Below are 25447 nucleotides of genomic sequence, written 5' to 3' on the forward strand. Positions count from 1 at the left end.
AAAGAACCAATTTAGAGATTTAGAGAAAACACATAGCCTTTCTAAAAGCCCTATGAAGCAGAAATATTTCTATGCCACTGATAAAGTTCACTAAACCGGTAGCTTGAAGCATTGCTTTGATTAATGGTCTTCTGTTCATCAAAAAAAAAAAAAAAAAGCCACACTCCAAGCCAGTGCAGCAGAGCTACACACTTTTCCCAGTGAAGATTTAAAACAAACAAGCATGTGCCAATCTATTTCTTTTTCCAAGCTGAAAGCCTGATTAAAGTATTTTGCAATTTTACAGTAGGCATTAAAAACCTTTTTTTTTTTTTTATTTAATTGTTGAACAATTCTACAGCTCTGTTTTCCCAAATTGATTTAAAAACGAAGTTAGGGCTCACAACACACTAATTTATTTTATCCATATTTATTTTCAAGGGAATTTTTCTTCTCATTCTAAGTTTTCTGGGGTGGTTGAAATCTGTACTGTGACATCGCAATTTTTGTTGTTGTTATTCCCAATAAGTACTTCTACTTTCCATTACATCTTAATATTATGAAGAACAAAGATTATATTTGCCATTTTTCCTACTATTCTTTCTCATCCTATTTTTCCTCTGTTCTTAATGTTTTCATGCTGTCTTTTATAGGCAGAATGCAGCCTTGAGAAAATGAAGTTTTTTGAACCTATTTAGTAAGTTAAAACCAATCAATTTTAAGCCTCTTTTATTTCAGCAATCTTCAATCTTTTATTTCAACCTTCTTTAGAAATACAATAATTTTAATAATACAATATAATAATAATTCAATAATTACAAGGATGCAATAACTTCTTTAGAAATGCAATAATTAAAATTATTGTAGCATTTTGGAGGCTGTTTAAGATCATCTTATCAATTCCCTGTTATCCATCATTTTGTTGATTGCCAGACTAGTGCTGAAGGCTTGGAAATCTGTCTCCTCAGAAGGACACAGCTATGGAGGTAATGGCAAAAAAAAAAAAAAAAAAAGTCAGTGCAGAGTTCGTGATACAGTGGTGCTGGAAGCAACCATATCACTCCCTAGGTTGCACTGTTAAATCTTATAACACATTTTTCTCCTCTTCTTCCATCAGCAACTGAAATTTCAGTCTTGAATCATCCTCTTTTCCTACTGTTTTCATTGCCTATTGATATACTGTGGTAGGAGAAATAGAGGAAGGAATTGAGAAAGCAAATAAGAAGTTATTTGCATAAGACAAATTTCCTTTAGAGTGCTGTGAGACAAGCAAGGAAATAATAAATCCCTTGGGAATTTGTTCCTCAGTAAACACTTGATGTGTCCTCCTGTACTGGTTTAGACTCACCTACATTGTCAAAAAAGTATCATCTACTGCACCCTTCTGGGCATTACCAGAACAACATATTCTATAGAAAATCCCAAACAAAACCAAGCAGGACTAACTTTTATTTTTAACAGAAAATAGGCACAAAAGTCTCTCTAGCTTTGATCGATCTAAGGCTTAAATGAGATTCAAGAGAGAAAGCTTTTTCATTATATCTGATTACAGATCTAGAGCAGCTTCAGAATTCTGCATTTATATTCTGTAGCAATTACTATTTGATAGAAGAGCAAGTAGTGGTGTCAGTAGCAAAACAAGCAAAGTTCAGCTCTTGTTTGTATCCCTGTTCATCACGTCCTCACACATCTTTTGGTAAACTCACCTCTCACGTATATCAAACTTGTAAATCTTCAGGTCCTCCAGAACTACTTCACTGAGGAATCCCATATACCCTAATCCCATTCCCACATGGCTGTTGCACATACCATTTCCCAAAACACCATTCTTCTAACACAGGTAGAAATAACTTTATTTAAAACAACAACCACCACCACCCCAATTTCATCTAACCTTGCCTTGCTAGCTTCAGCTAAAGGCTTTATCAACTGGGCAGGTAAACCAGCTGAAAGTCATAGGGCACTGATTGCCTGATTTGCCTCAGCTGAGCCCCATAGGGGGTAGACATGTTGCTGAAATGCGTGCGGCACCTTGCAAATCTTTCGAGGTCTAGGTAGTCCTGAGATTTCTTGAGATTTTAGGAGCTTTACATGGTTAATATAGGGACATTATACATTTGCACCATGGTAAACCACACTTCCCTAATTCATGGAGAAACACAACTCAGAAATGGGAAACAACTGCAGGAAGGAAGCTTATTTCCTTCAAGAAAGAAACGAGAGATGGTTGAAAGAAATTCTGAGATGGTTAGCATTATCTGGATCTGGTATGGGGATGTATTTTACAAAGCACTGTAAATCCTAAGTAGTTCTAAGACCATGTATGTCTGAGGCTGAAGATACTGTTGCAACCTGAGGAAGAATACACAGCATTGTGTAGAATAAAATTGTGCTTAGAGGTAGTTCATATACTTTCCACCACTGTGATCTCCTCTTTTGCTTTAGTAAAATGAGGCAAGCAAACTGAGAACAAAAACATGCCCCACAAAATAGGAGAGTACCTTCACATTTCCCAGCATTCAATAGAAATGACTGAATCTGATTTGGTAATATCCAATTCAAGGTTGTTTGAACATGAACTGTATGGCAAAGAGGGATCACAGTATGGGAGAATCATTAACTTAATCTACCTGTACTGTTTGTTTGATGCCTCCTCAATCCAGTATAAGTCAATAAAACTTTGTGCACTGACAGACACAACTTCCAGCACCCACCAGCTGGGCAAAAATGGGAATTAGTACAGCCAATTTGCTTCTTTTTCTCTTGCTCAGCTCAGGTAAGAGTCTTTTTCCTTCTGCTTGTGTGGGTGAGATAAGGGCCGAACACTTGAAAATTCCATGTTGTGCAAGTGGGTCACCAAATCCATGTGTCCTCACTTATATGGACAATGGTTGATTTGGGGTTTTCTGGCCAGCAAAAGCTGCTGGTGAACAAAGTCAGATCTGTGGTCCATCTGGTGCTTATTGAAGGTACCAGAAGAGCAACAACCTTGGTTTCTGCACAGGAACCAAATGGCCAGCATTTGCGAACATGCCAAATGGCCAGAAATGGGGACACCTTCAGCAAGTAGTCCAAAAGCCTCTGAGAAAAATCCATAGCAGTCAGTGAGGCAGTACCTCTAATTCAGCAAACTGTGGATCAAATTCTGGAGTTCTTTCTACTGCCAAGCATTGCCAAGCATGGTGATCCTGATTTTCATCTATTATGGAAGGAGTTTTAGAGTTTTTAAAAGTAATATCTAAAACAAAAATAAAAGAGAATGAAGAAAATCTCCTTGATATTATGTGGACATCACACTTTCTCTTGTCAAACTCTTAGCATAAACGTTCTCTATTTTCTTGGGGGCAGTAGGTAAAAATTTAATCTTCAACAAAATAGAATTCTTTTTTTAACAACTCCTAAAGAAGCTAAGAGTTCCACTAACTACAACATATGAATTTCAAGAGCATCTGCATGTTGTGTGAACTATCCGAGTATAAATGATGCTGGGGCTAAGAGAAAGCAGCTTTGAATTTCTCATGCCTGACAACAATAACCTACCTTGAAAAATGAAATAATTAAGCCACATCACTTCTGTAAATCTGTAACCTAATACTAGGTATAGAAACAAACTGTTCTTAACACTAGGAACAGAACATGGAATCTTTGTGGTCATGAAAAAAATTAATTAGGTGACAAATTCCTTTATGAGTAAAAATATTTGAGAGCAAATTGTGAAATATATGAGCAAATACATCATTTACATCTGATGCACATGTGACTTTCAGATATAATCACACTAATCAATTCACTAATTTATAATAGAATATTCTGTTGCACCAGAGATGTAGTCTGGCAAATTCATTATTAAGTCTGCATAAGATATTACAACAAACAGAGTGGTGGTCACTGTGAAGGATTACACTGTCATTTTATTGATTGAGATTTCTTATTCCAGGGCAAGATATATGGGGACAAACAACTGTTCAGTAACCAATGAAACTGTGGTGATTGTGGTTTCCGCATAGGCTCATAATCTCACATTCTCCCAGTTCGTAGTTCTCCAAAATTTTAGTATTGCTACCACTTCCTATCATTCTCTGGCTGGTGTTTTTTTTTGACAGCTTTACATAAGTGGTGACTTCACCTGCCAATGCTGTATCAAAAGTGGGACACAAAGTCACAGATCTTCGTAACTGCAGAATTCTAATTTTTAATGCCTGATTCCTTTTCTTCTCTTGTAGTGAAAGGAGACATACTGGATGACTATTTAAGAACAGATGGTGTTTGGATACTTACTAGAAATAAAGAGTTTTACAGTACAAATAATGAAAAAGAATGTGCAGAGAAATGTGATGCTGAAATAAATTTTAATTGCAGGTAATTTCTGTTGAATCTTAATCTGCTGTTGCTTAGAAGTAAGTTCACATCCTCAAATTTGGGCAGGGAGCAAATAAATACATAAACCTCTGGAATATGTAGCTGAAAAAAGAAAGTATGAAAGAGACAAACAAGTAATTTGCTTTTTTTTTTTTTTTTTTTTTTTTTTTTTTTGGTCATTTCAACACATTAGTGAAGTGGTACACATTTTCCACAAGAAACATTGTAATACAATAATACTGAGTTTTCTTCGACCCTCTTGCTCTACACATCCTCTTCAGAAATGAGCTACTCAGAAACCAGGACGGGAACTTCAGCATGGGATGTACATGAACAGATTTGTGTAAAGCAAGTCCACAGCCCTTGGGGAACGCAAGGGACTGTCATTCAGATGCCAGCTCCTGTGAAGTCCCTCCTGGGAAGACCCCTTGTTCTTCAGAGGTCAGGGCTGGTGGCTATGCAGGCAACAGGGACTGTCTGAGGAGAGGAAGGCACAATCTGCGCCTTAGGTAAACCAGGATGGGATTAGGAGCCAGGTGCTACACTGTTCCCGCTACAGCTTTTCCCACACCAGCATCCACATGCTACTGTAGCTCTGCTTACAACAGCATCATCTCCGCCCTTGTCTTGTGGCTTATCTCCACCCGTAAATTAGCAAAAAGTCAATTAAAGGGTGAATCTGCAGTGCATCTGTCTTTCTCTACAAAAGCCCAAGTTCCTACTCTTATACAATGCTTCCTGAAGTGCTGTTTACATTTGTTTAGCCTGATGCTGCCTTGTTTCACCAAAGAAGAGTGAGATGTTTTTAATGCATTGTAGAGAAAGGTACTAACTTAAGCAGCTAGAATGCCATTGGCAGTGTTTTGCCAATGCTGCAGCTAGCTTCTCACACAGTAACTCACATCTTGAAAATGCCAGCCACTTCAGAGCAGTAGAAAATGTCAATGTCTCAAGTATTGAGAACAGCCTCTGAAAGAGCCAGATGGATATAAGAAAGTGCTAATAAAATAATAATTTATAGCAAATGAATTAAAATCTGAAAATTCGAACTGAATTAAAGATATCGTTTCCTATGTTCTTCTCAACAGGGGCTTCCTATTCACCAAGAAAAAGTTACAGTGTTTGACATTGGCTGAAAATACCAAAACAACAGTCGTATTCCACAGTGAAGATGCAGTTCTCTATGAAAAGAAAAGTATGTATATAGTATGACACTACACACTTATACATTAAGACTATTTTTACTGCATCCTTGCATTCCCTGCTGTTCTGCTGGAGCAAATGACTGCAGGTGGTGACAGTTTCAGTGAGGTGAGCTTGAACCCGTTATGAACTTATTTGAAACTGCCAGAGAATTCCCCCTATAGCACCAAGGATCACAGAATCACAGAATCACAGAATTGTAGGGGTTGGAAGGGACCTCGAGAGATCATCGAGACCAACCCTCCTGCCAAAGCAGGTTCCCTACACCAGGTCGCACAGGTAGGCGTCCAGGCGAGACTTGAATATCTCCAGAGAAGGAGACTCCACAACCTCCCTGGGCAGCCTGTTCCAGTGCTCCGTCACCCTCACTGTGAAGAAGTTCTTACGTACATTCGTGCAAAACTTCCTATGCTGCAGCTTATGTCTGTTTCCCCTCGTCCTGTCTCCACGTACCACTGAAAAGAGACTGGCCTCACCACTATGGCCGCCACATCTCAGATATTTATAAACCTGGATCAGGTCCCCTCTCAGTCTTCTTTTCTCAAGGCTAAACAGACCCAGTTCACTTAGCCTTTTTTCACAGGGGAGATGCTCCAGGCCCTTCACCATCTTTGTGGCCCTCCGCTGGACTCTTTCCAAGAGATCCCTGTCTTTTTTGTACTGGGGAGCCCAGAACTGGACACAGTACTCCAGATGAGGCCTTACCAGGGCAGAGTAGAGGGGGAGGATCACCTCCCTCGACCTGCTGGACATGCTTTTCTTAATGCACCCCAGAATGCCATTGGCCTTTTTTGGCCACGAGGATTCTTACATATGACTTGGGCTGGACTCAGTCAGATCTCCTTTAGTTGTGTGTAACTATGATCAGGCATAATAAACATACTACAAAGCAAAAATCATGCCTTTTTTCTTCCCACTAAGTATTTATTGTATTTACTTAGAAGAAATCAGTAGAAATGAAGATTGTATCCAGTGCCTCAACATTTTAAATCTGATCCCTTTTACTAAAGTAAAAATTGACCTGTTATCTTTTAAGTTAGAAATGGATAGAAGAGGAGTTTCTGCTGTACAATTTTTTGGCATGTATTGGAACCAAATAGACATGTGCATAAATAATTAGTTATTAAATTGAAATTAACTCTTCTAAATTAAAAAATAATATTTGACCCAAATTATATTCTGTAACAGAGAGCTAGAAAGTAACACTGGCGTAAACTACCATAAATCAAGACACATCCCTAACTTCATCTGTTATTCTTTACACTGCTTGCCATTGTCCAAGCTCTTCCAAACTTTTGAAACATCTGAAGAGATACACCTGATCCTCATGTTATTACCAGAGGATGTGATTGATTTTTATATCCAGGAGCCTTCATCTCTCAGGAAAAAGAGGAAACATTAAATTAATGGTTTCCTTTTTTTTTTTTTTTTTTTTTGGATGCCTCCAATCCCAAGTTTCATCCCACTGACCTCTGACCTTCCTGAACTCAGATATTCTATGCTTCTATGACTCTATAATTTGTAGTCCCTTGAAGGAATAGTTGCATAATACCTATGCTGTGAATGTGCTTTTGAAAAATTCATTTCAAGGAATCTCCAGAGGTCAGTGAAAGACCTTGTTTTATATCCCAGTATTATGATAATGTAATACACAATTCGTAGTTGTAACTTGTTACATCTTCTTTTCTAATTTGATTTTATTAGCTTCATAAAATGCTTCAAGAATTTTCTTCTCTAGTTACTTATTCACTTCTAACTAATGCATTTTTAAATACAGAATCTCTGTGTTCACATGTGTGAGAGGTTCAAAACATATTTAACTGATTAACTTCAGAGTTATATCTGCATACTCAGAGTTTTAAGAGATGTAATTTTGTAACATTACTGAATTAAAAAAAAAAATAAATTCAATTTCAGTTTACCTTCTACAATGTAAAAGAGGGATTGGGAAGGACTACAGAGGAACAGAAGCCAAAACTTGGAGAGGTATTCCATGCCAGAAATGGGCAGAAAAATCACCCCACAATCCAAAGTAAGGCCTTATTTATATTTGTCTTTATGTTGTTCTGAATCATTTTCAAGCTTCCCCAACTTTATGTGTATAAACAACTTCATATTGCAAGTTATTAAAGTGACATTTTAAGACAATTTTCAGCTCTTGTATTAGTTTTGATTCAAACAACTGTAATAGCCTAGATAAGAAAAAGCTGCATTGTCAGCTAGAGAAGTTTTGTCTACTCACTGTGCATCTTAAGAAGGTGAAATGCTTCTTCCATCAAAACTGAATGAAAATTTTATTACTGGTGACAGGCCAGAATTTCTTTCTTCCGTTGGAGATGTAAAAACAATGAGCAGTGGTGTCTTTCTAGGTCTCTTACTCCCCTGCCAGCCTTTGTTCTAATGAAAATTGGAACCACTTAGATTTGTAGTTTAAAAATCTTTTAGTCTTCCCAGGGAGGACTGCTATCAGAAAATTCATCAGGTGACTACCTTCAGTCTCTGCAAGTTTGGATCCAGTTGCACTAGGTCACTAGCCTCCAGAAATAATACACTTTTCAAGTAGATGTCTTAGGAAAAATACATCACAGACCCCAGATTGCAATGAGTTGATTAGATAGCTGGATATATGTAGTAGAGATGATAATATTTCTTTGAGATTTGCTGAGTTCTTATAAGCTGTATGCTCACTCATCATTGGCAATTGGGGTCTAGGAAGAGGTTATTACTAATGATAGTTAGAAAATGGTTTTCAGATTTCATTTATGGATTAGAACTTGGGATCTGTTTCTCTCATTTCTACTATGAATGAGTAGAGCCCAAAAGGAGCTGAGTATGTTTGACATCTGCTCTACTGTGTGAATTGTATTAAAATATAATTTTACTACTACTACAGCTTTACGCCTGAGAAACACCCCAGAGCAGAGTTGGAGGAAAACTACTGTAGAAATCCTGATGGGGATGTAAGAGGACCCTGGTGTTATACAACAGATCCTGCTACCAGATTTGATTACTGTAACATTCCAGAGTGTGAGGGGCAGGTCATGCAGACTGGAGAAGGTATATTTATTTTTCTGGGAATGGGTTTTCAGCAAGGACATAATATTATTCCTGCTGTTTTTTTTCTTATTTTATTATAGCAGATTGGTTTCAAACATGAATTTAGGTCAAGCAGAAACTTTAGAAGATATAGAGGATTATTTATTTATTTATTTATTTATTTTAAGTGATTTGCTGGTATTGTTTTGCTCTTACCCTTATTGATTTATTTAATTTTAACAAGAGAAAGACTAACCCAATTTCTGTGTTACATATAAAGACTCCAGTGCAATCAGTACATGCAAATATGTGACAAAGCACTCTCTGCAAATGATATCTATATCTAAAGCTTGATTTGTCTGACTAGGCTATCATTCTGAGTCTTCTGGATTCATTTAATCATTGTTTAGGGCAAAACCTTCTAGAAGAACAAGAAATTTCTATTATTTCTGTTTTCCTGTCAGTGTAATCTTTCATGAGGATCAGAGTTAAAGGGCTGGTATGAACCTTGCTTTGTTTTCATTCTACATAGATCCTACAGTGGAGTGCATGGAGTGTAATGGTGAAGATTATCATGGAAATGTCTCCAGAACAGAGTCTGGACTTGAGTGTCAGCGCTGGGATGCCCAAGAACCTCATATGCATGGATATACCCTGAAACAGTGAGTCATTCTCAGCGCTGTGTTGCTCCACTCATTTCCGCAGTGCCTGGGAGACCATGCCTGCAATTGTACTGCCACAGCTATCCACAAAGAACTCATAAGCTTATCTTTCATTTTCAATGTGCAGCTTTCCAGGGAAGGACCTGAAGATGAATTACTGCCGTAATCCAGATGGTGAACTTCGGCCCTGGTGTTTCACCATGAGCCCCACTAAGCGCTGGGAATATTGCAACATTCCTCGTTGCAGTGAGTCTGACTCCTTGAGATCGCTCCATAGCGTAGCTCTTGTAATTAAAATAATGCAGGGAGGGGAAAGACAAGAGGTGACAGTTGTGAGTATCCTGAGGATATCCTTGTGAATATGAGAAAGTGTACAGTAATGAGCAGAATCGTTCACTACGTTACTATTGCATAAAATCGTGTAAGGTGACTGAGAGTGCAGGTGCACAATGCCAGAGGTGTTATGGAAATTGATTTGTCTTAAACTACCGTACTTTTCAATTCACCTGAGAGGCAGGGCATTCTCTCTTCAATCACCTTGCTTTTCCAGTTACCTGAGAAGGCAGAGTCATGAGAAATGCCATGGCTGTACTGTGATATTTTACCTGAGTCTGGCCTGTACAGCTAGAACTGCCTCTTTCTTAGTGAAGGATAAGTCCTGAGAAACAAGTTCAGGCCTCAGGAGAAAATCTAATTAAATTGTTAGCTAGCTTGACTATGAAGAAGAACACACTAGTTCTGGACATTTCCAAGGCACTGAATAATGACATTAGCACTACCATTATTAGAACTAGACTGCACTTTGAGAAAATGCTGTTTATGTAAGTAGAGCTCGCTTTCTTAGCATCTGTTCTTGCCAGTGCTGTAAGTAGCAGCATTTGTTTGCTAGATGTAGTTCACTTCAGCAATAACAATTACAGGTATGATGAAGTTGTGAAAGATACCATAGCCTCTCCATTTTGTGCTTAAAACTTTGAGTTTAAAGAACAGACCAACCTTTTTGAGTCCCATTTTTCTACTCTGGGAATTACCTATACAATGGATATGTAATATAAATGCATTTTATGTTCCCTTTTCTTTCACCCTCTGCAGGTTCTGTGGTTCTATTCATTGCTATTATTTTGATGTTACTCATATGCCAAGCCAATTCATTTTCTCTCTCTCTTTCTTCTGTCTCACAATCCCAGTCCACTGACTGCTGAGCCGTACCTCTGAAGTGACCTCTTTAATGACTGTTGTAAAGGGGTAGACACAGGACACCCATTTGGCAGCCTGACTGCTTGTGAAAATGTGTGCTTTTGCTTTGCCATGGCTTTTCACTAGCGTAATCTCTGCTGAAAGAAAAATTTGCATGTTACCATAATAGAAAGCAATTTTTTTTAAAAAATATAGTTGAAGGCATTGTCTAGCTGCAATTTTTCTATTCTTCACTTTTTTTTTTTTTTTTTTTTAAATCCTGTCACAGCTATGCATCCACCAGCCTCTGGCCTGGGCTCCCAGTGTATTTCAGGGAATGGAGATGATTACCGAGGCAGGATAGCCATCACTGCATCAGGGAACACCTGCCAGCATTGGAACCTGCAGTTTCCTCACAAACATGGCTGGATTCCTGACAGATATCCCTGCAAGTATGCTGAGCCTCCTCATTTTAGCAAATATGTAAGAACATGGTTTTCCCTTAGTGATCCAGATAAAAAGATGAGAGGAGCAGTTACATTGATAAACTGTTTTACTGTTTTCTCTCTTTTTATCACCTCTCACTACTGCTATTCAGGCCTTGCCCTTTTTTTTTTTTTTTTTTTTTTTTCTTTTTCCTGCACTCCTTTTTTTTTTAACCAACTTAATTCTCATGTACTTATGTCACCTATACTTGCATTTCTCCTCATTCCACTGTAGTTGTAAGTACTTATTGCTTTTACATTAACAAAACCCCTGGTTGTGTTTTTTGACACACTTTTGATGTGCTACATTTCCGAAGAGCAATGCTCCAAGGCTCAAGATGCTCTAATACTTTCCTGTACTCTGAGGTCAGAGAAGCTGGGTCTGAAGAGCGTTATCAATGGGCTCAGGCAGCTGGAACCAACCAGGCTTTTAGCTGTGTTCCTCTTTGGGACCAGTAGGTTATGAAATGGATCCTGTGAGATTTTCTGGGCATGCAAGACCCTGCCCATCATCACTGCAGATGGCTGTTGAGAGCAGAGAGCTCCGTGTGACATACAGCCTTGCCTTGTTCTTGCAGTAGGGGGTCAGGTGCAGTAATGGCTTGCGTTTTAAAGTCAGCTAGTACTGCCCTTTCCTGGTCTCAAGAAAAGAGGAGAAAGTGTAAGCATCGTATAAACTCTTCATATGACATCATCATTTAGACTATAAATTCAATGGCTGTTGACTAGCTCTGGAATAGTGGTGAGTGAGGTAATGTACCTGTAAAATGAATGAATACAATCACTGAGTTCTGCATGCAGCAATTGTGAATAGTCTTGTACATAACTGTTTTTTACTCCAGTGTGTTATTTAAAGTGAGTGTTTCTGTTTCAGGGGTTTAGAGGAAAACTACTGTAGAAACCCTAATGGAGAGAAGAGGCCTTGGTGCTACACCATCAACAGCAGTATCCGCTGGGAATACTGTGCAGTTCCCCACTGCGATGGGACAGAACAAAGTGCTGGTATGAGTAGTGGAGTGCACTTAAGGACATCAAAGCAGAGACACACTTCTTGCTTCTCACTGTGAAAAAAAAAATAGCAAAAGAGGGGACAGTGGCTTTCAAGGTCCAATTGTAACAAAATCTCCTCTGAAGTACCCATTGACTTAAGCAGAGAAAACAACAAGGAAATGTTAGTTCAATTAAAAGGATAAGAGGAGGTCAGAAATTTAACATAATCTGTATTCTAGAAATAGAGACAAAATCACTAAGGTCTCTCACCTTTAAGGAGTTTTCATTTTCAACTCAAAACTTTACCACAAATGCCAAATTGAAACAGAGGAATGCACCCTCCACTGGCCAGCATCTGATGTATGAGGATAATCTGTGAAAGTTCTAAATAACCTTGGAAATGCCCTTCTGTTTTTCACACTGGCTAACATGCTCTCGTAGGAAGTTCACTGCAAAAATGAGTCTATCCTTTTTCTTCTCTTATAAATTTAATGTTTTCTTGTGCTTACTCAATACAATCATAAAATCATGATGCAAGAGATCCATTTCTGTTTTTTCCTGCAGACGTGGCTACACAGGTATTCTTGCCAGAGGAGTGCTATCAAGGCAAAGGCCTGAATTATCGTGGCACAACTTCCATCACCGTATCAGGACGGAAATGCCAAGCCTGGAGCTCCAAGTCTCCACATGATCATGGAAAGACCCCAGAAAAATTCCCAAATGCGTATGTTTATCTCACTTTTTTTCTCTATCTGACAATGACCAGTGCTGAAAATGAGACCGATTTTGTTATCTCAGTATATCTATGCTTTAAAACACTGATATGGAGTGTATCTATAAAAGATAATTTCTTTCACTATAATTTTACCAAGATTCAGAAAATATTTCCTATTAGCTTCATTTTTCTAAACTGCATTTTTCTGTTATTTAAATTCTTATTAAAATGAAGTTGTGTTCTTTTATTCATAAACCTGAACTGGTGTAACCAAATCTGAGGGGCCTGTATCCAGAGTTTAGGCATCTGCTGAAATACGCATTTTATTTAAGAATTTGAGAGCTTTGCAGTACTTGTTTTCTACTTGTTTTACTTGGGAGAACAGAGCATGTGTGTTGCAAAACACACAGACGAGTACATCATGGTTAGAGATACCATCTGAAACATTCTTTGTGGTTGGAACTGAACATCCGTAATTGAATTCACTGAATTTTCTTACTTGACTTGTTTACTTTCTTCTCCAGAATAAAAATACTGGATTAGTAACAACTTAGAGAACTAACAATAATTACTAATGTACCAGTTATATAAGCATGCAAAAACAAGAGAATTGCTTGCTGGATCATGAGTATAGGTGGGAGTCAAATGATCGGGGCCAGGCTCCTTTCAGTGGTGCCCAGTTGACAGAACAAGGAGCAACAGGCACAAGCCCAATCATAGGAAGTTCCATACAAACATAAAGAAAAACAAGGACTGAAACACTATAACCAGAGAGGTTGTGGAGTCTTCTCTGGAGATATTCAAAACCCTCATAGATGCTTTCTTATGTAACTTGCTTTAGCAGGGGGTTGGACCTGATGATCTCCAGAGGTCCTTTCCAACTCCTATGATTCTGTGATGGGCAGGAAGGTTTTTAAAAAATTCTTCCTTTTTTTTTTTCTTCTTTTTTTTTATGATGCCATCCTGCTTTTCAATTTCTATGACTGATTTTTTCAGTCACATTTTTGTCATCGAAAGTACTTACATATTGAAACTGAAACATCCTCAGAGGAGACAGTGTTTTTCACAGACATTTTAAATAATTGAAAAGCAGCTGTGAAAATGTGGAATTAGTGTGTTCTGGAATATTTTTTAAAAAAAAAAAGTATTTCAGTTTTTTGGGGGTGGGAAAATACTGCAACTCTGCAACTTGCTGGAGAGAAGAATTCCAGTTTCATTCACCCCAGCAAATACTGTGCACTCCCTGAATTATCATGTGTTTGTTTGTTTTTGAATAACATTAATAATAATAATAATAATTTGCATGAGTATTTAATTTCTATTCTTCTTCATATGAGAAAGAACCGTTTGACATTAAAAAAATAAAAATCTTCCAGCGTATTTATAGCTAATTTGCACATTCACATGATTATGTATGCTCATACATATGTACTTTGAAATAAATTCATTGTCACAGCTGCCATTTATTTAGCTACTCAGCATATAAACATATTGCAGCCAGAATTTAACTCCAATTTTATCTCAGCCATAGATGTTTTTGGTGGTAATAACATATCTGGCAATAAGTAAAAGAATTAAAAAATGTGTTTATCTCTGTGTAGTAGATAGCTTTTTGGAAAAGCGTTCCTGTGATTGCTTTCAGTCTTACGCAGCATGAATATTTGTACTTATTTTTGCAGGGATTTGAGGGAGAACTACTGTAGAAATCCAGATGGTGATAGCCGCCCATGGTGTTTCACCACAGACCCCAGCGTTCCATGGGAGTACTGCAGTCTTAAGAGATGTGATGATCATACTGAGGAAGCCACGCCAAATGACCCCCCTGCAACAATGGCACAGACTGTTGGCCTGACTCTCCCCCCCATGACATCTGGTAACAGCTGGCATTAGCTGTCACCTCCTCTACAGTCTATGGATCAAACAAATGGCAATTTAACACAATTATTCTTGAGTAGTGCTACAACAAAACAGGCACACTGTCCTCTGACAGTCACAACTGTGTTACTGAATTTTGCAGCAAATTCTCCTTAACCAGAGTATATCCTGCAGCTTTTATCGTTTTACAGTGCATTCTATGAGATATCATCTTCGTCTAGGAGAATGAATGAAAATAGACAACACTTGTGGTGTTTCTGTAGCTGTGTGCTATTGAAATACAACGACAATAAATTTTCAGGGAATTTTTGTTTGTGCCTTGCTTTATTGTTTTTAGGAGGTTGTCCTAATCCTTTTGTTTCGTTCATAGGCAACTGTGTTTTTCAAAATGTATACACCAAGAGAAGTAGGCTTTTACTCTATCCTTCTTTATTGCTTCCTTAATTAATAGCCTATGTTGGTCAAAGCAGTGTGACTTTTCTGAATGCTCCATAGAGCTCCACTGAATATTTGTGTTGCAAAGGAGGGTGACAGGGCTGGATAAAAGATTCATTTCTAAAAGGCACTGTGTACTCTTACATGCAGAAGAAGGAAGTACCTGAAGCAACTTTCTTGGAGACAACAATTGCTTTCTCAATTGTGTAATGGGCTGCTAACTCTTAAAGATGATTTTCTCATCAAAGGTGCTTCCTAATTTTAGTTTAGCTGGGATCTTACAGGCTTCAGATATTGCAATATGCTTCCAAAAAATGTCAGCCTGCAGTTCCTTGAATATATTGTTTTGCAGTTCATTTACTCTGTATGTCCAAGAGAACATCTTGACAGGCAAGAGACTGCAACACATGGCACATCTTTGCCTTTCTGCTAAAGACAGTAGAGAATGAGGAAGTCCTAAAAGTACTTAATCTGGCTTAGTTCTGCTTTTTGCAGCACCAGCACATATAGATTCAGTAGATAACAATCATTTCCTTTTCCCTTTTTTCACAGACTGCATTAACGGCAATGGTAAAGACTATCGCGGCACAGTAGCAAAAACTGGAAATGGCAGAACTTGTCAAGAGTGGAGTTCTCAGAGCCCTCATAGCCACAAATACTTCACTCCTCTGACTCATCCAAGAGCAGGCCTGGATAAAAATGTAAACATCTACTGCTACTGGTGTCATTGAACATTGACTCCTTTCTCCAAGACTCCTCAGCAAACGTTTCAGATTGAGTTTAAGTGTACCTACAGATCATTGTGCTGATAACCCATACCTATAGCAGTGGTGAAGAGGGAAGGATACATTTTATAGTACTTAAGATGTTGGTATTTCAAACGTAGATGTACAACATAGAGCTGATAAGGACTTCCCCTATTTTTGCAAGTACCAGAGCAATGATTTTTGTTGTCTGTCAACAACTGAGCAGGCTTCTGGCAAACTCTTGGACTAACCTAATTTGCTCTCACTAATTTCAGTGGAAGAAGTATCAGGGCAACAGTAAACACCTTATTTCAAAACACTTAGTCATCCTATATCAAACTTAATTTAAAAAGTTCTAGAGTTAGGCTGACTCCTGGTGGATTTAGAAAATGATAGCTGCTTTATCATATTTATCTAATCTTACAGTTGGTTTTAATATACAGAAAATAATGAATTTTGTTGAGAAGGTGGATTTGTTTAGAGGAATTTTGTTTACAAAGTGTTTAACATGCAGTGAGGAAGTGATTGGGGAACATAGTTCAAAGTTTCATGTTAATATCTTTAGAAAACATGCACTTGTAGACTTCTTCATAAAGTGGCTAACATTTGCAGTCTTCATTCTTTGTTTTTGTAATTATTACAGTATTGCAGGAATCCTGATGGAGATGTAAATGGTCTTTGGTGCTTCACAACAGATCCAGAAAAAATATGGGAGTACTGTGAAATCCCGCGCTGCTGTAATTATCCTTAAAGACTTCTCTGTTTTCCCTTTCTGCAACACATGGCTGTTACAAAAAGTTTTAAATTCAGCTACAAACAGCTGGAGTAGGTAGTAACTTTAGATTTCAATGTAGGGCAGTTAGACCAAACCAGATGGCTCTAATATTCAGCCGTTTAGATAACCTGATGTTGAGAATCCTCAATAAGATTTCATAGATAACCATTCATGTGTTCTTTATTATCAGAGAAGCTGAGCACTTAAGGTTGCTACATGAATTTTAAATACCTAATGAAGCTGTGAAGAGATGTGTTCTTTCTCTGGAGTCCTCAAACAAAGGATGTGCATGCTAGTCTTACCATGCACTTTGTGGCAGGACTAATGCCTTGAGAAATGGCTAATAACATTTTCTGTTAGTTTGGAGAACCAGAGATTAAATAAAAATTGTTTTCATAATCTGCTGACATAAATTTTCTTCTGACCTGGCTGTAAAAATAATTTGTCCCTAGACATTTTGCTTTTCTTTTGGGGTAGGGAGTGAATTTGGTCCTGGATATTTTATGCAGATTTCCTTAATTCAGTCTTTCTAGTTGTTACACTGAGGAGCTGTAGTGTCTGCAGAAAATTCAGCAGCAAAAGATGTCTTAACTTCTGTGGTGCCCTAGGAATTGATGCCAGCTCTGGTGTACTGATAGTGCTACTTAGGTCACAAAGGCAACTCACTTGCTTTGCTCTTCCCATCTTTGCCTGAATTTTGACAGATGCTTGTGTATCTACATACATATATACACATATATATGTACACACACATACATGTGTATATATGTAATGAATGCATAAATATGTATAAATATAAATATGTATGCATATGTTTGTATATATATATATGTTGGGGATATGGAAAGTCCATTTCTTCTTCATCTCGTGTATTATTTGTACTACTGTAACATCCAGAGGCCAGGACTCTACTCTGTGTAGCAATGCATAATAGTGAAGAGTGATCACTCCATTTCAAGTATGTGATATTTGTCAAGCTGGCCATCTAGTGTGTTCATCTAAGCAGTGATAAGTTACAATTATGCACATCAATTTTGCCAACCAGAGCTGCACAGATAAAAGATTACAAAATGTTACACAAACAATAGGTACCACAGCTTACAAACAAACCTGCTCCCTGGAATTGCTGTGATGGAACTTCACTTCCGAGATCTATTTCTTATCAAAAGAACTGTGGGATACTAGATTTTTTAATTAAAATGTCAGTCCTACAGTCTGTTGCCTTTGATTGCTTTACTAACTGTCTCATAGTAAAACTAACATTTCACATCCATAGAAGCATGTAGCTCAGGAAGGTGTTTCTTACCTCCTTAAGGAGAATTCAAGCTCAATCTATTGGATTAACAGGAAACAGAATTAGAAGTGTGAGGGCAAAATTGGAAAATTTTGTGACAAGGAGACAGAGAGTGAATTTCTTTTATAATTCAGTGATTGGTTTGAACCCAATCAGAATGCAGCCTGTAAAGTTTAGAAGAATTTAGAAACTCATTGTATTGAACTAACCTGGCCAATAAACTTACTTGCTTTAGCTCTCTCTTCCCTTTTCCTCCTAAAATTTTCCTATTTAGGTAGGACTCACTGTACTTATCTGACCATATCTAAATCTTTGACACAGCTGATAATTTTTGTCAGGAAACTTGATTTCTTGCCATGTCAAATATCACGTATTAGCATCATGTTGAAATGTTCCAGATAATGCAATCCAAACCAACATAAGCAGTGAAATCTAAAGAAGATATAAAAAGCCTCATCTCTTTCTCTTTCCATCAGATTACACTGTGAGTGGCATTACAGAAGCAAATCAAAATTCTTCATTGTAGCTTTTTTTTTTTTTTTTTTTTTTTTTTTTTTTTTTTTTTTTTTTATGTTGTAGCTTCTTCTGATCATGACTGTGGAAAATTCTCAATGAGAAGTGAGCGGACCTGTGAGCAACACAGCATGTGTGATGCATCTCCAGGGTATTGGCCTTGGCATGTCAGTCTCAGGACAAGGTAATGATATTCCAGACTGTATCACCATTCCTGAACACCAGGGTTTCACAAGGAACAGGCATTAGAAAGAGATTGGTACAAAATAATGTATATGCTTCTGGAGACTAGGTTTGGTTTCTATATAAAATACCTTAACATATAAAACTAACTTTTTTTCTTCCTTTTTTTGTGGGGGCATAATGTTCACAGAAAGTTTCTATTGGGTCTTTACCACAAAAATTCCCACTTTCTTCTGAATATCTAGAGAGCAAACTTGAACTACAGATACACTTAGATTTTCTGAAATGGAGAAGGAATAAGTCTCATTGAGGGTAATGGCAGTTAATTACATTCTGCACTGGGGGAGTTAAGTCCAGAAATATTCAAATCTAAATTTCTATTGTGTTAGAAGTTATGTGAAGAATACCACCTCTCTGTACAAAAATAAATGTAGGTATGGCATTTTCACCACCACAGAGTGGTAGAACAGTAGATGAAGAAGTGCTTACAGAAAGGCTAGTGAAAGTTTCTGCACAATTGTTGACAATCATTATTATAAATAATATCCCAAGAAAAGTTAGCAAGATCTATGCAATGATCTAGTGCAAGGCAATCCTATAGATAAATAGAATGTAGCATTTTCTTAATTGTTTCTCAGGATAAACCCAGCACGTCACTTGTGAAATTATTAAGAAATGCTAATTACTTTTAATAAATTCCTGAAAGCAAGAATGGCCTGTCAAAAGAAGCATTGCTGCAAAAAAATGAAACCTCAACTGGGTTTCAGATTTTTTTTCATAGCTCTCACGTTCTGAAGCAGATAAAGTTTGTCCATTGAAAAGTTGCTTTTGATTTCTCTTGCAGTTGACATAAGACAATCTCTGAACAGTAAAATATTTGAATGTGGGGCATATTGTTTGTTTGCTAGTTTTTCCCACTGCACAGAGCACAGTTGGTATCAAATTGACTGTGTGGTCTTAGATTAATAAGGTTATTGTATTCTCTGTTCTAGTACTAATATGCATCATTGTGCTGGCACTCTGATACATCCACAGTGGGTCCTTACTGCAGCTCAATGCTTGCAAGAGTAAGTATCAACTAGAATGAGGGACAGGTATTTCTAGCAGCTGGATGAGAAAATCAACAGAGGCACAAAATGTAGCTGATTGGGCACTTGCTGATCTTGAAAGATGGTTGCTTGGCCTGTGCTGCATCTCCTCTATCTCTCCAAGTTAAAGCAAGCAAGCAGCATCTCTAATGTCTGAAGTAAGCAACTGTGTGTCTTGGGGAATCACTTTGTAAGTTGAAGCTTTAATGACTGATGGCTGAGAAAGATGAAGTGGCTCTTCCTAAATTCTGAGATGTAAGGATTTTCTGACAGTGCAGTTAATGTCATTGCATTGACATAATTGCATGTCATTCTTGTTCTCACACCCCACTATCCAGGTTTTTTTTCCTTTTGTGTTTATTACTTTTAGAAGCTGTGATTTAACAGCTTCATCACCTTCCTCTCACCCATCATTCTTTTGGTGGTTTAAGGAGAAATGAGTCTTTCCCTTTGAGGATGGTTGGAGTAGAAGAAGAAATTTCTTGTGTCAAGAAATTTCCTGCTGCTTGCTATATCATCCCAAGCAATATCTTACTTCTTGTCTTTTTTTGTCAGTAAGTAGACTTTTCTGCCACTTCCATTTCCATAAAAAAAAATGGAGAGCAAATCAGATGCTACTTCCTCCATCCTTTCCAAAGCATGCTGAAAAACATCTGTGATGGTATCATCCAGAAAGACCTACACAAGCTTGATCAGTGTGCCTGGAAGAACTTCATGAGGTTCAACAAAGCAAAGTGCAAGGTCTTGCACCTGGGCCACAGCAACCCCTACAACTAATACAAACCCAGCCATCTTGTAAATTGCAATTCTCTGAAGAAATCAGGAAATTTTATGAGTGACATTCCTGAATATACATATAGATGTGTAACTTTGCCACTGACATTCCTTCCAGGTCAGTACAGCCCTCTTCCTATAGGATCTTTCTTGGGATACAGAACCTAAATGCAGAAGAGCCATCCCTGCAAATCCGGAGCGTTCACAAATTACTGAAGGAACCCAGCGGAGCAGACATTGCTCTGCTAAAGCTGAACAGGTACTGTTTCAATCAAAGCTTTCCATTCTCTCCCTTATTCTGAAGCCATGAATTATCTTAGCCTGGATTTGTGCGAGAGCATATTATTTGAGGGATCTGCTCAACGGCAAATGCTAGCATCTCTCCTACTGAAAGACCTCACTGGCAGAACCTGTGTGAGCTACCTACACAGCTTAGGAAAGACAATCTCAGGAAGGAGAAATTGCCATGGGGAATTCAACTTCGCACCTCCTGACTGGAGCTCCACTGAAACAGAAAGTAAGAAATAAATCCAAGTAGAATTCCGTCTGGAGGATCTTCTGCTTGGAGGATTTTCCTGCTGAACTGTGAGCACCAGCTGAAGTTTTGGCTAAGAGGCACCAGGACTTCTTCAGGGAGCAAGTGGAAATGTCCAATTTCCCTTGCCAGTGCTGTAGGCCAGGCCACATGCATGTTTCAAACATCACAATTGGCCAAGAACTCAAAAAAATCAATTCAGCTTGAGATATAGGAAAAATTCATGTGCATAATTGTCAATTCCTGAAGTCCTCATTTGTGTCTTTCTTAGACATCTGAGCAGTCTGCTCTGAAATCTGTGCATTTATTTCAATTTTGTTTCCTTTTGAAATGATCCCATAGATTTCCTTCTTACTCATCGGTTTTCCTCTTGATCTTCTGCTCACCACATAAGTTGAAGAGCATGAGAACTTTGTGTTCGACCTGAAAGGACTTTTCTTTTTAAAACATCTACTGTAATATTTTCAGTTTTAATGAACATAGAACAGTTACTTTCACTTAAATTTCAACTCAGGCTCTCTGTTTCTCAGTTAATGACAACCCCACTAATTTCACTAATAGTTGAGTATGAAGATCTTGTGCTCCATCAGTTTTGCATTTGCTATCGCTTGTAACTAACTTGTCCATTCCTTCTTCTATTGCATGCTCTATGCACTTACGCATGCTATAGCACTATCATCAGTTTTGCATCAACAGTCACCACCTGAACACCTCCTGCATGCCATAAATAACAACTATGGGTCCAGATAGTGATACATCATTTTCTATCTTCAGAAAACTTTGTCTGAGAGTTGCTAAGGGACTGACCAGCCTAAAGCAAAGACCTCCATATAAAACGTTTTCATCCCCTGAATAATTTTCCCAAGTCCCTGTCATTCCTTGTCAAGCTTTATTCCAGTGTTGAAGCTTTGAGGCACTATGCTGTGATAAGGAAGAGTTTTATTTTCATATTTACTTTATTGAAGAAAGTAAGATGTTTGACAGTGTGCGAGATCCAAAGTTGTGTCAGCCATATAACCAGAGAAAAGATTTTTCTGTAACTTTAGCTATGTCTACTTATTTACTCGTTTATCCATTCATTCCAATTCATAAGAAGTCCCTGGAAATGTTCACAGCCTCTGAGTTAGAGAGGATCTGAGAAATCAGGATCACTGCACTTGCAAGAGCTGCTACAGTTGGGCTTAAGATTGTGCATGTTCTTTTAACTCTGAGTAACTCTCAGCTCTCTAGCACTATGCTGCAAATACGCTCACATTCAGACTTTGCCCACAAATGTATCTCAGAGACTTCCAGTTGCTGATAGGTAACTTTTTCTTCAGGAACTGATCAGGCACCATATTATAATCGTATATATAGTTTCAAAGTATCATCTTCTTTACCTTTCCCCATCTCCCCACTTTCTTGCAGAGCTTACTGAGTTTGAAGACTGAACAAGTGGATGATCATTTGTCTAAGTATCTATTTTTTGTTGGTTTGTTTTCCAGTCCTATAACAATTACTGACCGTGTAAAGCCAGTTTGTTTGCCTGAAACAAGTCTGACGATGGAAAGAAACTCTGTATGCTTTCTAACTGCCTTCGGAAAAACAAAAGGTAAAGCATATTCAGTGGGACTGAAAATTAAAGAGGATTCTCAAATCTTTTCCTAAAATATGTATACTTTTGTAATTGGGGGGGAAGAGGGGGGGGGAACCAACATTTTGCAGAAGAAGATTTAACTAAGTCAGAAATTACCAGGCAACGTTATTCTATTTCTTTCTCACCATGTACACACATTTTGCCTCTCTGAGCATATAAGGAATGCCTTTCCCACTCCATGTGCCAGACAGCACCTTAGCAATACTCCATCTGTAAAATGAAAAAACAGAAGTTTCTTAATGCATGCATTCATGAAATTAAAAGAAAAAAAAATATCAGCAGAACAAGCCTCTGTGTTTCACCATAATAATCTTTCACATGAGTTGCAATGCTTCTTTCTCCTTCTTGTGTCATTTAGCTACAAAGCTGATGCTATGAAAATAATGCTTAGCAATAATCATTCTATCAGTGGCGTGGTTCATCAGCATTATCAATAACACTTTTCTTCAGTGCAGACAGGGTTTTCTTGTTTACCATGCCACACGGTGGCAGCAGCTTCTTACATTTATTTTATTGATCACTGCCACAAGAAAAGGGTACAGTCTAGTTTTCAACAGGCCATTATAACATCTAAGCTACAGCGGAAAGAGGGTCCTGCTGTGTCATGAAACTAGTTATTGAATGAAAAGAGGAACAGAGCCAGAGCCCCACACCTAAATACAGTGTATTATAGGAAAATTCAACTGTTTTTCCAATCTGGTAAACACTACACTAAAATGATCTGAATTCTTTCAAGCCTCAAAGTAAATTCAAGCTTTTTCCCTTGACATAAGCCATACCTACCATACCATAATGAAAGCCTAAAATAAACGTGATTTTTCTGCATACTGAGCATCTATCTTTATTTTGTAACACTTTACAAACTGGTTGTTGAGAGGAATGATCTAATTACTAAAAATTTAAAACCTTTAGTGAGACTCCAGCATCGTGAAATACCTATGACCAAGCTGAAGACTGATCTCAGCCCTTTCATTGCTCAGGCCTCACTGCATTATCACAGTGCCTAGGTTACCGTTTATAACTGTTCTATTTTCTTGGTCATTCTCAAAGGTACTGATACAGGCAAAAGATTAAAAGACATTGAATTCCCCATACTTGAAAACAGAATGTGCTATCGTCCTGGATTTTTCAATGGAAGCGTAGATAACCATGAATTTTGTGGTGGATTCACTTTTGTAAGAGTACATCACTGCGAGGTAAGAATAATTCAGCTTTGACTGTGAGCAGGTCGAATGAAAAGTTTTGTTTTCAAGGCTCAGAAGTAGCTTCATCAGTTCAAGGTCTCTGCATGAAATGTGAGGACTGAGGCATACATACATAGCATCTTTCTTCCCTCACTCTATCAATCAGAACAGCTGCAAAATTGTGCAGGGTAATTTCTCCTTCCTCCACAAACTGTATCCTGATGTATCCCATACGTACTAGTAGCCCAGTATTGTGAATATTCCATCCCAGCAGAAAGTAACTCTGGGATATGCCATTTGGACTTACCTTTGTTTGTAGAGGCAGAGGGAAACCAGCGAATATTTCTGGTTTTGGTTCTTGACATTGTATCACTTCTTTATTTAATGCCCTGATCTAATGCTCAAAGTGTTCCCAGTTTTCAAATTTTCATAAGCTCACTTTTAAAATGTGATTTTCTTTATGGAGGACATTGTATCAGGTACTTTTCAAAACAAAGCTGATGATTATTTGGAGGCAGTCAAAAGTCAAACACTGATCTGTCTGAGCAGGTAGTCAGTGCCACTACAAATGCTACATTCAAGAGTATGGATGGTGAATTCATTGATATGTACACAAATCACTAAGCATATGTATTCGTATCCTGCCTTGCCCAGGTTTTAAGAAACATAACCATTATATTCATTTTGTCTGAAATCAAGTAGGCTAGAGAATGCAGAAAACTAAGATACTTTCTTTTGTTGCGTAGCCATTCTCATGCTGATCTGGGGATATTCCTACACCCACGATTGGTACTTGGGTCTCTCTTCTTCAGACAAAATGAAAGACCTGTGTGCTTGGGAAAAAAAAAAAAAAAAAAAAAAAAAAAAACATTTTCCTCTTCAAATTTTTGTTAAAATAAGGAGAAGAAAACTCTTTCTACAGCCCTCACCTCAGTTATATTCTGAGGCCTTCAGAGTTACCACAGTGTTATTCTTGACAGTACTTTGTTGATTGCACGTCTAGTGCCTTTACTAGAGGAATTACCTTATTCTCTTTTCTCATTCCTAGGCTGAAGTTGGAGGACCTCTAGTCTGCCAAAATAAAGATAGATTTATCCAATATGGAGTCACTTCTTGGGGACTGGACTGTACCCAGCCATCAAAGCCCACAGGTTTTGTCCAAATTCCTAGCTTTCTGTCTTGGATCAAGAATGCAATGGTTACCCACTGAATCTGGACAGCATCCCAAGCACGGTTTTAGAATAGAAATAATTCATAAGAATCTTAAATAAATATTATTTCTTGCTGATAATAAGTAGTTACTGCAAAGCAATAGCCATGTTCACCAGTTATGACTATTTCAGTACTGTGCATGGATCAGTCGGGCACGTTGAATGTGGCAGTGGCTGTCAGGTTCCTTCTTCAAACATCTCTTATGAGACATGAAGTACTTTCTGTTCAGACATCCATCATTCTCCTTTGCACATGTAAGTAATTAGCCTATTTCTAGGTTCAAGGTCATCCCAAAAACCTGCGCAAGAAACTCTCACCCAAACAGGCCTGGACCCATACCCATCACTGGTATCTGTCTCCCCCTCTGCTGCTCTGGGAGCAGGAAGTTAACAGCCAAACCCAGTCCCTGCCTTGAATGATGAAAAGCCAGTCTATGCTATGCCCGTGCTGCCAGGGGATGGATGAAGACCTTGTGAGTTTGCTTCTCCCTCAGGCTAATTCTCCCCACTCTCCCCAGCTAAGATAAGCTTTGAATTATGCTGTGCAACCATTTCAATTTCCTAGGCTATATGTATGCATGGAAAAAAATGAC

The 25447-nt window shown here is 38.0% G+C and overlaps 1 protein-coding gene across 2 annotated transcripts; it reads left to right on the forward strand.

Annotated features, from left to right (window-relative positions):
• Positions 1-2652: 2652 nt before the first annotated feature.
• On the forward strand, positions 2653-25355 carry LOC100548534 (plasminogen-like). Of its 2 annotated transcripts, XM_085216947.1 has the most exons (19): positions 2653-2755; positions 4203-4338; positions 5427-5533; positions 7459-7573; positions 8435-8598; positions 9110-9239; positions 9367-9485; positions 10705-10867; positions 11775-11902; positions 12455-12614; positions 14285-14478; positions 15468-15616; positions 16305-16398; positions 18310-18427; positions 19419-19493; positions 20407-20547; positions 22308-22414; positions 23510-23655; positions 24692-25355. In XM_085216947.1, exons 1-19 carry the CDS (start codon positions 2707-2709, stop codon positions 24851-24853), a joined length of 2457 nt encoding a protein of 818 aa, XP_085073073.1. In that variant the 5' UTR covers positions 2653-2706; the 3' UTR covers positions 24854-25355. The 2 variants fall into 2 exon arrangements, with proteins under 2 accessions (XP_085073073.1, XP_085073074.1); XM_085216948.1 differs by lacking the exon at positions 20407-20547.
• The last annotated feature ends 92 nt before the right edge of the window (positions 25356-25447 follow it).

Source organism: Meleagris gallopavo, chromosome 2 (assembly GCF_905368555.1).
Source record: "Meleagris gallopavo chromosome 2, MGAL_WU_HG_1.1, whole genome shotgun sequence".
In the NCBI taxonomy this organism is placed as follows: domain Eukaryota; kingdom Metazoa; phylum Chordata; class Aves; order Galliformes; family Phasianidae; genus Meleagris; species Meleagris gallopavo.